Below are 18,840 nucleotides of genomic sequence, written 5' to 3' on the forward strand. Positions count from 1 at the left end.
CTACAATTCTGGCCACTGCTGTGAATGTCTGTTATTCCATTATATTAGGCTTTTATATACATTTTAGAAGAATTGTAATATGGCAGAAACACTCCTTTATTAGAGCTTTTAACTTCCTAGCCAAAATCAGCCAGATGATCTTAAACTCTTCATAGTGGATCCAGCAAACAACTTAATTTGCTAATATCTCAGCAGTGTTTTAAATTATTTTGAGAGGGGGAACTCATATTTGAATCATTTTTTTCTTTACAATGGGTTGAAGTGGGAATGTGGTTCTGCTGTCACTGAGTAATTCTGTTTGAAAAGCTTAACTTTTGTAGCCTAACAGTCTGTAAAAAGACACATAATAGGTTTTGAAGAGTCTTGTCTAAATTTTGCAGCCTTGTCATCAAATGGTAATTGTTATGTATTTATTGTTCATCTGTAAATGTGAGAATTCTTTGTAGGTGGGAATAGTTTGTAATGTTATCATAAGCATTGTTTTGCAGATGAACATATTAAATGCAAGTATGTTTAAACAGCCTAAGGATAAACAGTTGAGATTCAGGGACTAGAGATAGCGTTAGAATGTGGTGTGTTCCTGGCGTGACTGTAAAGAGAGTTGGGTGAATGATAGCAGTATTTGCGGTGACATTATTCTGTTACCGTTTCCTTCTAGCAAATGGTTTAGTGATTTTGTAAGAGAAAAATGATGAAAGGTTTTGCTGCTATTCAAGGGCCTAATTATTGCTTTTCCATATAGGAAGATTTTCAGTCAATGACTTATGGATTTAAAATGGCTAACAGTGTGACAGATCTTCGAGTTACAGGTAAAACCATTTATAAAGGTAATTCACAAGTTTTACATTTGAATTTGCTTCCTTTTAAAATTATTGTCTCTATTTCTAGGCATGCTAAAAGATGTGGAGGATGACATGCAAAGAAGAGTAAAGGTATATTTTCTTTCTCTTTTCTTTAGGATATTTATATTCTTCTAAATGTCAGGTTAACTTTAGCTAATTACAAATAGCTAGTAAGCTAATTACAAATAGCTAGGTAAGACTACCAAGTTCCTTTATGTATGCTATGCCTTTTTTTGGTGATGAGTTTGAAGACTACTGGAGTGGTTTCTGATGAATTAATATTACTTTCTAGTACTCAAAATTTAACCATTTCAAATTTTTTCAATTTTTTGCCACTGTTTTAGAATTTTAGTATGCTGTTTTAAGAATAGCATAAGATGCTAGAGTTTTAAATGCTTCAAAGGTAAGGATTATCTTCTTCACCTTTGTATTTTTAATGGTTAGGACAGTGTCTAGAACATAGTAGAAGAGTGCAATAAATAGTAGTTTCTCAAATCTGGTAAAAACCTATGAGCGACAGACACCCTTTGGTGAGATGACCATGATGATTTTGTTCTGATAGAGATTAAAAATGAAAAATTATATTTCTATTATTTTTTTACACTTATATAACACAGCATGGTTGTCAAAACAGTTTTGCATTATTGTCTTATTTGATATTTACAGTTATTCAGTGTATTAGGCAATAAAATACACTTTCAAATGAAGAAAATAGAGCTCAAAAGCGTCAGGTAACCTGTCTTGAGTCTTCTTAAGGGCATGCCGTTATTAAGTGGCAGTTCCAGGTTTAGAACCCAGATCTACCGGATCTTCCTGTGGTATTGCCTTTGGGTTTTGCCCGAATCCTCAGCCACGTGTTACATGCGGATGAAGAAGAGTCTGCATGTTAGTGTAGAACTGAGCAGTGTTTACCGTGTGACTTTATGATGTGATTCTGTAAAGATCGCCTTGCATTTCTCTGGGTTAGTTTTGAGAACATCAGGAACTTCAGTTAATAGATCTTTTAAAAGAAAGAAGTACTGTGTACCATGTGCTTTTGCTTATATTATTCATTGTTTTGCTTTTGCTGTTTTTAGTAAGTACCTTTTTCCTTTGTGTGATATTTATATCAAAATGAACTAAGTGTATATAGTACTGTTAGGTAAATAATTGAAACAGCGTTTTCCTTCCAAATATTTGCTTCAAATAGATTATAGTGTATACTCAATAAGTTAATTTATTCCTTTACCTTGTGTAATCATAATTTATGCTTTTACAGGCTTGTGTTTGTTTTAATTCACATTTTTTTAAAATTTTAGAGTACTCGAAGTCGACAAGGAGAAGAAAGAGACCCAGAAGTTGAACTAGAAGTAATTGAACTTATTTTCTGGTAGATAATATCAGAGAAGTCTGCCTCTTAATGTTATAGTTTTATGAACTGCGTTATAATTTGTGGAAGCCCTTTTTAAGGTATTTCTTTAAAAATTGGACATTACAAGGGAGTTTATTTCCCTTGTATTTATTTTGATAGAATTATAATACAACTCTTTCAGATACATGATTTCAGAGTTCTTCGATATTCTTATGAGGTAGGTAGGAAGAAAAAATGTTTTTTTGTTTTTTTTTTCAGATGATCCACCAAAACTTGGCAGAAGTCAAGAACTTCCATATCAAAATTTGTCTAGCCTTTGTTGAGATCCTAAATTTTCTGACTGCTTAAAGCATGTTTCTATCAGTCCTCTTAAAAATACTAATTAGATCAGTTTTGAAATAATAGTGTAACTCCTGACTTGGGAAAAAAATCAGTCCTTGTGATACAGAAGCTTTATTATATATTTCTGTTTCAGTAAAATAGGCTTCATTTTATTGTGTTTTATGCAGCTCATTTTCAGATATTTAAAAGCCTATAAGTGAAGGTATTTCTAAGGTATTAACACTGAGATTTAGAACTTAATATACCATATTTTAAAATGAAATTTCTTTCACAAGGCTTTGCATCTTTTAACTTTTAGTCCTTTCTTATTTTTTTAGCACCAACAATGTTTAGCAGTATTCAGCAGAGTGAAATTTACTCGAGTGTTACTGACAGTGCTTATAGCCTTTACTAAGAAAGAGGTAAGGGTATTTAATCTGTTCAGTGTTTTTGTTTTTGATGGAATGCTTTATTTTGGTAGTTCTGAGACTTTTCTGTTGGAATGTATATGCACACATACACAGCACTCAGCATTTGGTGTGTTTATGTCAGGATATCCCTGATGATTTTCTCCGAAAGTCACGTGAATTTTACATTGTGCCCTTAACATATCCATGTCTGTTGTTGATATAAAGATAATGTATTGCTTATTAGTGGATATAATAGTAGAAGCTGAAATTGCTTCTGTGAAGTTAGTTGGAGAAATTAAAAATGAGAATTTTAGGTAGGCTCTTGTTTCATTCAGTTAAATAATTAACTTGGATTTGTATAGAACCAAAAACAACCCTTAGATGGTGAATATTTGTGTGTGTGTGTGTGTGTGTGTGTGTGTGTGTGTGTGTTGTGTTAACTCAAGTAAATTACAGGCTAATTTGTGAATAGTTAATTTTGAGTAAAGATCCAGCCCTTAAAAACTTCTGTAACTCTCTTCTTTTTTTAAAATTTTACCTTGATGAATGACTTAGTAGGAATGTTGCAGTTTCTCATTTTCTAGTTGACTACATCTCTTTAGGAAAAAAAAAAACATGAGATTGGTAGAATAAACCAGAAATGTTTCCTATTATTTTTTAGTGGTTCCTACAAAGTATTGATATGAGTAAAAAAATTATTTCTATCCTAACAGGATCTGGGCATCCTGTATTAAGTGAATAGTTTGTGAAAACCAATGTCATTACAACAAGCATTTAATAATTTCATTATTGTTTATAGGATTTTCCTATTTAATGTATATCTTTCAGTGAAAGAATATGTAAGAATGTTTTTGGTGATTTATTTGCTAGACCAGTGCTGTTGCAGAAGCTCAAAAATTGATGGTTCAAGCAGCAGATCTTCTTTCTGCCATTCATAATTCATTGCATCATGGTATCCAGGCCCAGAATGATACTACAAAAGGAGGTAATTGTCTGTTTTGTTCTTGCTCTTTTTGTTGTTGTTCTTTCCCATCCATGGTATATAGTGCTTGGTTTGTTCTAAGATATTATTTGTCAGTCTGTCCAAAACATTCTAACTTTGGATTGTTTTGCTCCATAGGCTTTTATATAGAGTGTTTATGGTCCCTTCTTCATGGTCATCCTTTTTCTTTAATTACCTCTCCACTTTACTGCTTTGAGAGGTCATCACCTAGATTTCAGTCTTCCCTGACTCTACCAGGCAGGCCTGGGTGTTTTGTGTGGCCTCATTGTACTCATTCATGCTTTTGTTACATTTTTTTAGTATATCATATTATAGTTTACCTTGTAATTCCATGAGATTTTTAATACTTCTATGCCAGAGTCTCTTCCTTGTGTTTTCCTGCAGTGCTTGGCACATTGTTGACACTCAGTAGATTTTATCATGAACTGTTCCTTAAAAATAAAAGAGACAGTGTACCTTTATAAAACTCCAGCTGAGTTAACACTTTAGTAATGTGCAGCAATTTTGGTTATCCTTAAAATTCATTAAAATGAGATAACATTTATGTTTTTAAAATTTGTTTTTCACTGTTGTTGGTCTTCTGACCAGAAAGTCCAGCTTTTATTGATTCATATTCCTTTGCTTTTTTGCCCCTTTTCCTCTTTTTTGGGGAATAAGTTGTGGTATTCCCCTTCCCATGAATTTTTTTCTTACTCATACATTAGGTAGTGAAACAGTCCAAAGATAATTTGGCTTAGGCAATCAATATAATATTTATGGATAATAATTATTCTGAGCTTATAAATTCATTATTAATTCTTTAACATTTTAACATTTTCTACAGAAGAGGGAAAGATCACGTGACGGTTAGATGACTGACTAGGTGGCATTCTGTAACTGTGGGACATTAAAAAGAAAAAAGTTTTATTCATAGCAAGCTATCTAATACATGTTTACAGAGAGTATAACATTTCTACAACTCTTCAATACTTTGAAATCGAGTGCAAGAATACTTTATGAAAACCAGTGTAAAATACATTCAGTTCAGTTCAGTACAGTCGCTCAGTCATGTCAAGCTCTTTGTGACCCCATGAATCGCAGCACGCCAGGCCTCCCTGTCCATCACAAACTCCCAGAGTCTACCCAAACCCATGTCCATTGAGTCGGTGATGCCATCCAGCCATCTCATCCTCTGTTGTCCCCTTCTCCTCCTGCCCCCAATCCTTCCCAGCATTAAGGTATTTTTCAGTGAGTCAACTCTTCGCATGGGGTGGCCTAAGTATTGGAGTTTCAGGTTCAGCATCAGTCTTTCCAATGAACACCCAGCACTGATCTCCTTTAGGATGGACTGGATGGATCTTCTTGCCGTCCAAGGGACTCTCAAGAGTCTTCTCCAACACCACAGTGCATTGCTTGCAAGTAATTTGTTTGGTTGATTATGTATCAACAAGGTATTATGATGCAGAGCAAGAGTCAAATGACTTGATTCTAATGCTCCTGTTTTTGCCATATCTTTACATGGTCTGTTCTGGTCTATAACTGAGGATAATAATTGCCATGGGATCATTAGTTGCCCACATGTTTTATGGCTTCCCTGTAGTTCATATCAGTCAGCAGTTAAAACAAAAATGTATGTGTATATTCTCAACTATTTCTCTGGTTTTATAGGCTGTTTATGAGTAAGCTTCTGGAAGATGGTTTGCATAAAGTTGGTTTGAATAAACTAAGCAAGTGAAGTTTTAAATTTAGGGAGTTCTTTGTTTTTTGCTAAACACTTTTTATGCTCACTCAACTTTGTAATTATCCAGCTTAAGCATGAAGCTAAACAGTTCTATAATAAAAAAGTGAAAACCTTCCCAGTAATGTTTATTCTAAGAAAATCGTGATAAAGCTATTAGTATAGATTAGTTTGGATCTCAGATTATTCATTTTGCCTTCTTACTGTTATTAGAATGCATCTAGTGACAGAATGACTGTAAAGCTTGAAATTGCCGAGCATTGATTTTATCTTCTTATTGAAAAAATACATAGTAAGTGGGAACTTGGAAACTGGTGTTAAGGGAGAAAGTAGGAAGAATCAAACTTGGTTCAAGGACTGCTTGCTGGTTGGTTTACTCAGTGGATATGATGGCTTGACAATGAAGGAGGTGGAAGTGGTTTGGGGACAGGAGATGTTTAAGGGAGGCAGCTTGGGATTTTCTGATGCAGGGACATGGAGCAGACCGCTCACCAAGTGAATATTTTGCTCTGGAAAATAAACAGAAGAAGGTTTTGGAGTTATTTTCATGTTAAGTGCTAATTGAAATCGAAAAAGTAAATGTGGTTAATCAGGGCTTTCTGAGTTCAGGACTTTGTTAGAACTTTCGTGAAAAAACAAGGGAAGCAGAGGATTCAGTGAAGCACATTGTTGCTCCTTGTATTTGCTTGTGCTGTTTTATTGCTTATGAATTCTGTACTGCTTTTTATATGTCTGTGGAGCTCTTCAAAATAATGTTCAGATTATTTCCTCCAATGAGACTTTTCATGTTCTTCTTGTCAAAGTTTGTTTATCTCTCCCATATTCTTTTCTATTTATCTGTGGATTAGGTTTGATTTACTCTTTCGAATGCAGACATCTTTAACAGTTGCTAGTAGAAATTAAAAATTTAATCAAACTTAGGTTGTCTGAAATTGGTAGGTACTTTGGAAGTGTATCTCTAACTCTGACATTAAGTTTCAAGAGCCCTTGGGGAATTCCCTGGCAGTCCAGTGGTTAGGACTCTGCACTTTCACATGGGTTCAGTCCCTGGTCGGGAAACTAAGATCCCACAAGCTGCGTGGCTTGACTGGAAAAGCAAAAACAACAAAAAAGAAGTCTTGTCATCCTTTTGAAAAAAGATGTATGATTCAGATGGTGTATTAATCACATGCATTACCTTCTGAAACCTTAATGACAATGAAGAAGTGTTTGGGTTTTTAGCAAATAGATATAATTAATAAAGGGGCATCCCAGGTGGCACAGTGTCAAAGAATCCTCCTGCCAACACAGGAGACTCAAGAGACTCAGGTTCAATCCTGGATCGGAAAGATTCCCTAGGAATAGGAAATGGCAACCCACTTCAGTATTCTTGCCTGGAAAATTCCATGAACAGAGGAGCCTGGCAGGCTACAGTCCATGTGGTTGCAAAGAGTCATACACTACTGAGCACACATAATAAAGACGGAAAAGACAGGGAAAGAAGGCAGTAGCAACAAAATTTTAGAAGCTGGAAAACAGATGTTGAGCTGTCTGTTCAAGTAACTGAATTCTTAGCTACCGATAAAGAAAGTCAAAATACAGTCCAGTTTATACTGCAGATCCTCTGAAGGGCCTCCTTTTTAGTATACCAGATACCTCTGAAAATGAGGATGAGAATTATGTTGATGAGATCTGGTTGAAAATCTGTTTAGAAGCAGAGAGATTTCCCTCCCATTTTCTCCATGATAACATCCCTGAGCCTCAGAATACTAGAAGTTTATTCTCTTGAAATGCAGAACAGAGAGATTCTAGACTGAGGAGATACCAGGCACTGCTGAATGCTACACATTATGGGGGAGATAAGTGGTAATTTAGATACTTACTTTTGTAACATCTATCCTTCCTTTTCCTACACACTACATCAAGCTCTGGCAGGTCCCCCCAGCCCTCACCCCCACTCCCAGCTTCCAGAACAGTGAAGTCTAGCTCTTGCGTTCCACTTAAGGATTTGGAAAACTTAGGGAAATCTGGCAAGCCCAAGAGATAGAGAAAAAAACATCAGCAAAATCTAAATTCATTGGTATTAGCAGTTCTCCTGATGAAATAGTTTGGTACAAAAACCTTGCCTATATTGATAGAGCTCCTAATGAGGTTTTTAGTCCTTCAGCTTCAAGCCTAGGTATATAGTCATGGGTTGAAAGCTCTAGCCTATAAGAAAAGACCAAAACAGACAAGCAAAGACAATACCTCTTAAAAATGAAAAAAAAAAACCCACAACAAACAAACAAAACCCAAAGAACTGTGTATGTAAAATAATAGGATGTTATAGAAAAGAGAAAAAATATATTCTTTGACATTCATAATTTTAAGAGCAGAATCATTAATAGAAAATAGAGAATGCAAATTTGAGGAAATCTTAGAGAAAGTAGAGTAAAAATGAACAGGTTGAAAATAAAGAGAAAAAAGGAAACAAAATATTTTAGGTTCAGTCCAGTTCCATTATTTAATAAAGATCAATAATAAGATAAATGAAAGTAAGCTAGTAAAAGTTTTTCCAGAAATAAAGTGCAAAAAATAAATGTCAAAAAAGAAAAAGTCATGTAATGACTTAAAATTTCCTGGAATCAATGGAGCAAATGCCCAGGGTAAGAGCGCCAGTAAAGAGCTGCTCAGCATAACCAGGTGAAAGTAGACCTCTCCAAGGCATATGACCAGGAAATTTCAGAATAGTCGGGGAAAATAGATCCTAAGAGATTTGAAAGAGAAAAAGAGGTTGCACACAGAATGAAGACAGAATGTCATCAGAGTTTTAAACAACAGGAAAGGAAGCTAGCAATCAGTGTAATAAAGAACAAACTTGAAGTAGTCACACTTCCTGATTTTAAAACTTAGCACCATGCTACATTAATCAAGAGAATTTAGAATTAGTATAAAGATAGTCAAATTAGTATAAAAATAGTGGGATAAAACCAGAAATCCGAAAATGATCATTTATGGTCAGTTGGTATTTGAAATGAGTGTGAAGACAGTTAAGTGGGGAAAGAAAAGTATTTTCAACAAATGACAGTGGAACAACTAGATAACCAGAGCAAAAGGATAAAGTTCACACCTTCCCCACCCCTCCTCACATCATAAACAAAAGTCAACTCAAAATGGATCAGTGACATAAATATAAGAACTAAATATATGGAACTCTAGAACCTGGGAATAAACCATTAAGAATCAATAAAAAGAAAAATTAAATCAGTGAAAAAACAGGCAAGGGATCTAAGTTAGACATTTCTCTGAATATGATTTACAAATGACCAGTAAACATCTGAAAAGATGGATATGCCATGGGAAATGCAAATCAAAATGAAGATTCCACTTCATAACAAGTGTTGATGTTTTGAAGACACTGGAACCTTTATACACTGCTGGTGGGAATGTAAAATAAGCAGCTACTTTGGAAAACAATTTTACAGTGTCTCAAAATACGTAATGTTAGATTTATCACATGACCCAGCCACTAATTCTAGGTCTGTGTATATACCCAGGAGAAATGGAAATATATGTCTACACAAAAAGCTGTACGGTAATGCTCACAGCACTTTCATTCATAATAGCCAAAAGGTAGATACAACCCAGATGTCCCCCAGCAGATGAACGGATAAATAAAATGTTGTATATACATGCAGTGGAGGGGCATTTGGCAGTTAAATATCTGCTGCCACATAGATGGACTTTGAAAACATGCTAAGTGGAAAAAAAAGTCACAACAGATCATATATGATTTTCATTTATGTAAAATGTGCAAAATAGGCAAATCCATGGAGATAGAAAGTTGACCAGTGGTAGCCTTGGGCTCGGAGAAGGCATTGGCACCCCACTTGAGTACTCTTGCCTGGAAACTCCCATGGACGGAGGAGCCTGGTAGGCTGCAGTCCATGGGGTTGCACAGAGTCAGACATGACTGAGCAACTTCACTTTCACTTTTCACTTTCTTGCATTGGAAAAGGAAATGGCAACCCACTCCAGTGTTCTTGCCTGGAGAATCCCAGGGACGGAGGAACCTGGTGGGCTGCCATCTATGGGGTCGCACAGAGTTGGACATGACTGAAGCGACTTAGCAGCAGCAGCAGCCTTGGGCTGGAAGAGAGTGGGAAGAAAGGGGACTGCTAATGTATATAGGATTTCTTCTTGGGGTGAGGAAAATGTCCTGTTTTTCTTGTGGTGGTGGTGGTGGTGGTTTTACAACTCTGAATATACTAAAAAAAACATGTTATATATCTTTAATAGATAAATTATATAGTATGTTAATTATATCTGAGAGTTGTGATTAAAAGAAAATCAATGGGCCAGTGTTTTCAGAATTTGCAGGGGAAGTGATTTAAAATCTTGAGTCCTTTCCCAAAACTATCATCTAATTGTGAAGAAAGATAACAGGTTTTTAAAGTCTCAACAAAATTAATCTCCCAGAAGGTTTACAAGACTACTGGAATGTGCTTCATGAAAACAGGAGAGTAAATTCAGTAAAGGAAAGCATGGAGTTTAAGGATATAAAAATCCAGCATGAAAGAAAAATGAAGGAAATCCCAGGGTCATAGTGTAACAAGAACCTAATACGTTGTCTCAGCATTATACATGGAAGACAAGTCCAGATTGAAGAAAGGTCACAAGGCTCTAAGTAGATACAAGATCTGTTGTCACCAATGAAATTGATATAATAGCTGTTTTCTTTAATGTAGAAGGAAGAGATGTTGGCAGAGGAGGATTCCATGGACAGAGGAGCCTGGCAGGCTTCAGTCCATGGGGTCTCAAAGAGGCAGACAAGACTGAGTGACTTTCACTTTCACTTGGGGTTGAATTAAAGTGTTAAGTACATACAAGGTGAACAAAAAGTAAGACTTTTTAATGCCAGAATATGTATGAAAGTAAAATTTATTTCGGTGTTTGCAAAAGTTATCCATGGCCCAAATGTGAAGTATAATTTACTTAATAGTGCTAAACATTGATGATAATAAAATTCCAATCTAACTGTTGGAGGTAAGAGTATCAAAGTGCATATATGCATGTGATTTATATGTGCTTATAGTGCTACTTTATATTATTTTCCCACTCCAGTATTCTTGTCTGGAGAATCCCATGGACAGAGGAGCTTGGCAGGCTACAGTCTGTGGGGTCGCAAGAGTCAGACACGACTTAGCGACTAAATCATCCAACCAACCATATTATTTTCAGTGTCTCTCTTTTTACATTTATCTCTTTTAGGCAATGAAGTAAGTTAGATAATGTGTAAAACTGAAAAAAATATGAAATAAAGTAGCACAATAAGCTTTTTATTTGGTGATATGGAGGTAGATACAAAAAGAAAGAGCTAAGAGGAAGAGGAAGGCATTGCCTCTGGGAAGAAAGAAAGAAATGGAATTGGAGGGAGAAGATTGTTAATTTGTAAATAAGAACCTTGTTTGGCTATTTGATTCTTTTTTTTTTTTTTAATTTAAATCAATGTATTTATTTTAGTTGAAAGCTAATTACTTTACAATATTGTAGTGGCTTTTGCCATAAATCAACACTAATCTAAGCCACGGGTGTACATGTATCCCCCATCCTAAACCCCCCCTCCCACCTGGCTATTCTGGAGTGGCATGTATTTATGACTAAATAAAAGAAACTCAATTAAAAGTTAATGTGGATTAAAATATAAAATTAGCAGTTTAGAATTATGATGGCTTCTTGTCTGGTAATATTGTACTTGAACCTCCTGAGAGCTGCTGCTGCCATTTAGTCGCTAAGTCATGTCTGACTCTTCTGTGACCCCATGGACTGTAGCCCACCAGGCTCCTCTCTCTTGGGATTTCCCAGGCAAGAATACTGGAGTGAGTTGCCATTTTCTTCTCCAGGGGATCTTCCCAAATCAGGGACCAAATCTAGGTCTCCCATATTGGCAGGTGGATTCTGTTACCACTTAGCCACCAGGGAAGCCCTCCTGAGGGCTATCCTTGATGCTGAAGCAAAATTGTGCTGCCTCAACCCAATCGACTTCATTTGTGGTTTGGCAGTGTACAGGAGAGGTGGGAGCTGACTTCATTTTAAAACAACCATGCATTAGAGAGACATATGTAATGATGTTCTAGTACTGGGAACTTGAGATGGTAATCTTTGCCAATAAAGGAAATAGGTAATTTCTCTTGAATACTTAGAGGCATATCACATGTGGCTTAACTGTAAGTCATTGAGGCTTCTTGATAGTCTGGAGTGTTACTCTAACACCACACCCAAATAACTAGCTCAGAAAGCATTTGCTGAATGATTTCATAATAAAGAAACTGCACAGTTTTCACACATATTCGAGGAAATTAATGAACAAAAACAAAATGCAGAAGACAGATGAAAAACAGATCAGAAACATTTTTCAAAATTTCCAAAAATTCATTAAGCAATAAAATGACCCCTATAAAGCAAAACAGAAATATTAGGACCAAAGGAGGAAATAATAACAGTACAAGTAAACAGGTAGAGTTCAGGAAAGAAGAGAGAAAAGTCCTGAAAGTGAAGAACAAAAGGTATGCTGGGCATTGTTGAAAAGTTGAAAAGAATGTGGAGTTCATGACTAAGGGGGAGATGGGTTTCAGTGATTGATAACCCCAAAGGTATCAAGACCCAGTTCTCGGAACCTGTAATTGTTACTTTATTTTTGGAAAAATAAGATCTTTCCAGATGTTATTAAGTAAGAACCTTGTGATGAGATAATCTTAGATTATCTGGATGGGCCCTAAATATCATCCTAAGTGTCCCTCTTAAGGGCAGAGGGAGAGTGGACCCACACAGAAGATGAGAAGGTGATGTGATGACAGAAATAGAAATGAACTGTAAGCCAAAGAACTCCAATAGCCTCAAGAACCTGGAAGAGGCAAGGAATAGATTTTCTTTTAGAGCCTTCAAGAATTCAACCCACCTAAAAGTTTGATTTCAGCTAAGTGAAACTGATGTTAAACTTCTGGCCTCCATAACTGAGAGAGAATAAATGTCTGTCTTAAAACACAATTTGTGATAATTTGTTACAGAAGACCTAGAAACTGATACAAAGATTGCTTGCACACAGTGGAATTGATCATTTATATAAATTTATTGATAATTATACTTTGCTACTTTCCTCAGGCTTGAGGAGCCAACTTAGACTAATTTCTAGAAAGGGAGAAAACTAGATTGAACTCTGTGGTGTTGGATTAAAATTACAGGTATGGGTTTAAGTTCATAGTTTCTAATATATGTGTATATATGTATAGATTGATGTATTGATAGAAATGTACATGTAAATATATATGTTTGAATGTGCATGTATGTAAACATACTTGTATGTCCCTATAGCAGTAAGCACACTTAGCATCTGGGTCTTGCTTACTAAAGACTTGTTTGCTAAAAGGAACTGGAGAAGACATGGGAAGCCCCTAAGTACCCCTTCCTAACATGGGCACACCAAATATATACCTATACATGGAGCAATTTCCTCTAAAAGAGATCCAGAAACTAGTTGAACAACTTATACACATTGGACAGTTGAGGAAATATCCACATCAGAGTGGGTAGGAAAGACTTGAGACACACTTGTCATAAACCCCACCCTTGATGCAACATCATACAATTGGGAGAGAATCCCCAACTTTCAGGTTCTATCTGAGGAGTGAAGTGTGTTTCGACACTATGTCTAGCACTCCAACTTTAAGATTCCTTCCAGTGGAGTACGCTCCCAGAACATCTAGCTCTGAAAGCCGGTGGGGCTTGTGTCCATGAGACCTATACGACTATGACAACTGAAGGGAATGCAGTCATTTACTATGACTGTGCCTGTAGGGATCAGCTCAGAGGAAGCAGACAAAATGCCCATCTCCCAGTCTTTCCTTGAAAGATCTGTCCGTATACTGTAAGAACTGCTTTGAGGGCCAAGCTTCTAATTTACCAAGCACTAGGGACTGGCTACAAACCTCACCAGAAGCCAGTGAAGCTGGAGGACACCTTGCCTTCTCCCTCTAACCCGTTCCATGTCCCTGCTGTGTGCCTGGAAAAAGTTTGTATGTACATTTGAACCCCAAATTTTGTGACTGCTGCTTAAAGCAAGGGACCCAAATTTCCCGGCTTTTATAGCAAAAGGGATTTCCATTCATGAGGCCCAGAAGACTATAGCAAAGAAGGATTCCTTAACTGGCTCTACGCCTCAGGACTCGGCACGCAGGGAACAAGCAGAATTAGCCATTTTCCAGTCTTTCCTTGAAATAGGTTTATTTCTGTACGTTAATATCTACTGCCTGCATGCCAAGCTTCTAATTTAGCAGGCATCTAGGGACCACCGGAGAGCTTCCCCAGAGACAGGGGAAGCCAGCAGGCATCTCGCCTACCTTCTCCCCTTTAGCCCACTCCAATAATAAAATCCAGTTGACAGCATCTCCCCAGAAGGAGCTTGTACTCACATTTAGTGCCCAAGCTGTTTCAGCTGCCATCTAAGGGATGAGGCCTCAGGTCATCTGGCTCCATTGGGGCTTGCATTCAAGAGTTACAGGGCTGTATCAAACAAACAGTTGTTAATGGGTATGGAGGTACCCTTCCCCATGGCTGTACTCCAAGATCCAACAAAGAAACATCAGGCAAAAACAGCCTTCTCCCAGTTTCTCCCTGGAAGAAGTTTACATACTTTACCAGCTGCTGTTCCCTGAGGGTCCAACTTCTAATGAGTGTACATACAGGTTCTGAGTGTGATCCTTTCCTTTGGGACATTGTTGGATCTTGGCACACCCTCAACTCCTGGGAGCCACTAAGAGCAAGGAAGGAGGCTTGGTTGGTCACAAAACTCTGAGAGAAACCTAGGAGTTTGGGCTGGGCTGATTGCCTAGGTCCATCTCGCATATAGCAAGATTTATCTCCTACATGAGACCACTCTGTCAAGACTGAAAGATATGATTATTTTATCTAACGCACAGAAACCACAGAGTCAAGAAATGAAGACTCAGGAATACATTTCAAACAAACGAACAGGGCAGATATCCAGAAACAGATCTTAGATCTTACTTGCCTCAAGTAGTTTATCTGATTGAGAGTTTAAAACAACAGTTATTAAAGATGCTCACTGAGGTTAGGAAGCAAGCATATGAACAGAGTGAGAATTTCAACAAGGAAATACATAAAAAGAGAAATCACAGAGCTGAATAATTAAAAAATAACTGAAAAAATTAAATGGATTCAGTAGCAGACTACATTTGCTGGAAGAAAGTCAGTAAACTTGACAGGGCAGTGGAGTTTATTTAAACAGGAAAAAATGAAGAGCTGGATTATGGAACTTGTGGGACAAAAGCAAGCAGACTACATGTGATGGGAGTTCCAGAAGAAGAGAGAAGCAAGGCAGAAAGCATGTTCAAAAAAATAATGCCTGGAAACTTCCTTAACCAGGGAAAGAAACAGACAGTACACACTGTCCAGGAAGCTCAGAGAGTTTGAAAGAAGTTGAATCCTAATAGACTCACTCAAACACATTGCAATTAAACTTTGAAAGATTAAAGACAAGAAGAGAATCTTAAAAGCAGCAACAGGAAAGCAACTTGGTTTGCATATTCAAAATACTTAGAGAATACCAGAAAGGTGCTAAGAACATCTGACAAAGTTGTCCTTAATAACGAAGGAAGAAAAAAAATTTTACAGACAAAAGCTGAAACAGTTCATCACCACTGACCTCAAAACAAAGGTTAAAGGGAGTTCTTCAAGTTGAAACAAAAGGACACTAGTTAGTAACAGGAAAACATGAAAGTATAAAACTCACTTGCAAAGGTAAATTTATAGCTACATTTAAAATACTCTAATATTGTAATGGTGGTGGATAAACCATTTATATCTCTGATACAAGTGTTAAAATACATAAAGCATTAAAATTAAAACTATAATCATTTGTTAGTGGGTTAGTCAGTTCAGTCGTTCAGTTCTGTCTGACTCTTTGTGACCCCATGGACTGCAGCATGCCAGGCCCCCCTGTCTATCACCAACTCCCAGAGTTTATTCAGACTCAAGTCCATCGAGTCAGTGATGCCTTCGAACCATCTCATCCTCTGTCAGCCCCTTCTCCTCCTGCCTTCAATATTTCCCAGCATCAGTGTCTTTTCCAGTGAGTCAGCTCTTTACATCAAATGGCCAAAGTATTGGAGTTTCAGCTTCAGTATTAGTCCTTCCAATGAATATTCAGGACTGATCTCCTTTAGGATGGACTGGTTGGATCTCCTTGCAGTCCAAGGGACTCTCAAGAGTCTTCTCCATCACCGCAGTTCAAAAGCATCAATTCTTCAGTGCTCAGCTTTCTTTATGGTCCAGCTCTTACATCCATACATGACTATCAGAAAAACCATAGCTTTAACTAGATGGACCTTTGTTGGCAAAGTAATGTGTCTGCTTTTTAATATGCTGTGTATGCTTGTCCTAGTTTTTCTTCCAATGAGCAAGCGTCTTTTAATTTCATGTCTGCAGTCACCATCTGCTGTGATTTTGGAGCCCAAAAAAATAAAGTCTCTCACTATTTCCATTGTTTCCCCATCTATTTGCCATGAAGTAATGGGACCAGAACCTCTGTCCGTAGTTCATCAGGCACTCTGTCTATCAGATCTAATCCCTTAACTCTATTTCTTACTTCCACTGTATAATCATAAGGGATTTGATTTAGGTCATACCTGAATGGTCTAGTGGTTTTCCCTACTTTCTTCAATTTAAGTCTGAATTTGGCAATAAGGAGTTCATGATCTCACCACAGTCAGCTCCCGGTCTTGTTTTTGCTGACTGTACAGAGCTTCTCCATCTTTGGCTGCAAAGAATATAATCAGTCTGATTTCGGTGTTGACCATCTGGTGATGTCTTTGTGTAGAGTCTTCTGTTGTGTTGTTGGAAGAGGGTGTTTGCTATGACCAGTGCATTCTCTTGGCAAAACTCTATTAGCCTTTGTCCTGCTTCATTCCGTACTCCAAGGCCAAATTTGCCTGTTACTCCAGGTGTTTCATCCTGGAATGTGAAGTCAAGTGGGCCTTAGAAAGCATCACTACGAACAAAGCTAGTGAAGGTGATGGAATTCCAGTTGAGCTATTTCAAATCCTGAAAGATGATGCTGTGAAAGTGCTGCACTCAATATGCCAACAAATTTGGAAAACTCAGCAGTGGCCACAGGACTGGAAAAGGTCCGTTTTCATTCCAATCCCAAAGAAAGGCAATCCCAAAGAATGCTCAAACTACTGCACGGTTGCACTCACCTCACACGCTAGCAAAGTAATGCTCAAAATTCTCCAAGCCAGGCATCAGCAATACGTGAACCAAGAACTTCCAGATGTTCAAACTGGTTTTAGAAAAGGCAGACAAACCAGAAATCAAATTGCCGACATCCGCTGGATCGTCGAAAAAGCAAGAGAGTTCCAGAAAAACAACTATTTCTGCTTTATTGACTATGCCAAAGCTTTTGACTGTGTGGATCACAATAAACTGTGGAAAATTCTGAAAGAGATGGGAATACCTGACCACCTGACCTGCCTCTTGGGAAACCTATATGCAGGTCAGGAAGCAACAGTTAGAACTGGACGTGGAACAACAGACTGGTTCCAAATAGGAAAAGGAGTATGTCAAGTCTGTATATTGTCACCCTGCTTACTTAACTTATATGCAGAGTACATCATGAGAAACCCTGGGCTGGAAGAAGCACAAGCTGAAATCACGATTGCTGGGAGAAATGTCAATAACCTCAGATATGCAGATGACACCACCGTTATGGCAGAAAGTGAAGAGGAACTAAAAAGCCTCTTGATGAAAGTGAAAGAGGGGAGTGGAAAAGTTGGTTTAAAGCTCAACATTCAGAAAACTAAGATCATGGCATCTGGTCCCATCACTTCATGGGAAATAGATGGGGAGACAGTGGAAACAGTGTCAGACTTTATTTTTTGGGGCTCCAAAATCACTGCAGATGGTGATTGCAGCCATGGAATTGAAAGACGCTTACTCCTTTGAATGAAAGTTATGATCAACCTAGATAGCATATTAAAAAGCAGAGAATGCCAACAAAGGGCCTTGTAGTCAAGGCTATGGTTTTTCCAGTGGCCATGTATGGATGTGAGAGTTGGACTGTGAAGAAAGCTGAGCACCGAAGAATTGATGCTTTTGAAATGTTGGAGAAGACTCTTGAGAGTCCCTTGGACAGCAAGGAGATCGAACCAGTCCATCCTGAAGGAGATCAGTCCTGGGTGTTCATTGGAAGGACTGATGCTGAAGCTGAAACTCCAATACTTTGGCCACCTCATGGGAAGAGTTGACTCATTGGAAAAGACCCTGATGCTGGGAGGAGGCAGGAGGAGAAGGGGACGACAGAGGATGAGATGGCTGGATGGACATGAGTTTGAGTAAACTCCGGGAGTTGGTGATGGACAGGGAGGCCTGGCGTGCTGTGATTCATGGAGTCCCAAAGAGTTGGACACGACTGAGCAACTGAAGTGAACTGAACTGAATGGGACCAGATGCCCCAATCTTCATTTTTTGAATGTTGAGTTTTAAGCCTGCATTTTCACTCTTCTCTTTCACTTTCATCAAGAGGCTCTTTATGAATGGATAAAGAAGTTGTGGTACATATACACAATGGAATATTACTCAGCCATAAAAAGGAATGCATTTGAGTCAGTTCTAATGAGGTGGATGAACCTAGAACCTATTATACAGAGTGAAGTAAGTCAGAAAGAGAAAGATAAATATTATATTCTGGAATCTAGAAAAATGGTACTGAAGAATTTATTTACAGGGCAGCAGTGGAGAAACAGACATGGAGAATAGACTTATGGACATGGGGAGAGGGGAGGAGAGGGTGAATGTATGGAAAGAGGAACATGGAAACTTACATTACCGTATGTAAAATAGACAGCCAATGGGAATTTGCTCTGTGGCTCAGGAAACTCAAACAGGGGCTCTGTATCAACCTAGAGGGGTGGGATGGGGAGGGAGGTTTTAAAGGGAGGGGGGATATTAACCTGTGGTTAATTCATGTTGAGGTTTGACAGAAAACAACAAAATTCTGCAAAGCAGTTATTCTTCAATTAAAAAACAAGCTTAAAAGAAAAAAAAAGAGACTAGTTCCTCTTCACTTTCTGCCATAACGGTGGTGTCATCTGCATATCTGAGGCTATTGATATTTCTCCCAGCAGTCTTGATTCCAGTTTGTGCTTCATCTAGCCTAGCATTTC

General features: G+C 37.7%; 1 protein-coding gene across 5 annotated transcripts in view; it reads left to right on the forward strand.

Annotated features, from left to right (window-relative positions):
* Positions 1-18,840, forward strand: part of NAA35 (N-alpha-acetyltransferase 35, NatC auxiliary subunit) — a 94,208-nt gene that overhangs the window by 31,607 nt on the left and 43,761 nt on the right. For all 5 annotated transcript variants that reach the window (XM_043453117.1, XM_043453118.1, XM_043453120.1 and 2 more), the window contains 5 exons: positions 743-809; positions 889-932; positions 2,141-2,191; positions 2,853-2,936; positions 3,795-3,909. In XM_043453117.1, the coding sequence (XP_043309052.1) occupies positions 743-809; positions 889-932; positions 2,141-2,191; positions 2,853-2,936; positions 3,795-3,909 (361 nt within the window). The remainder of the gene's footprint in view (positions 1-742; positions 810-888; positions 933-2,140; positions 2,192-2,852; positions 2,937-3,794; positions 3,910-18,840) is intronic.

This window comes from Cervus canadensis, chromosome 30 (genome assembly GCF_019320065.1).
Source record: "Cervus canadensis isolate Bull #8, Minnesota chromosome 30, ASM1932006v1, whole genome shotgun sequence".
Taxonomy (NCBI): domain Eukaryota; kingdom Metazoa; phylum Chordata; class Mammalia; order Artiodactyla; family Cervidae; genus Cervus; species Cervus canadensis.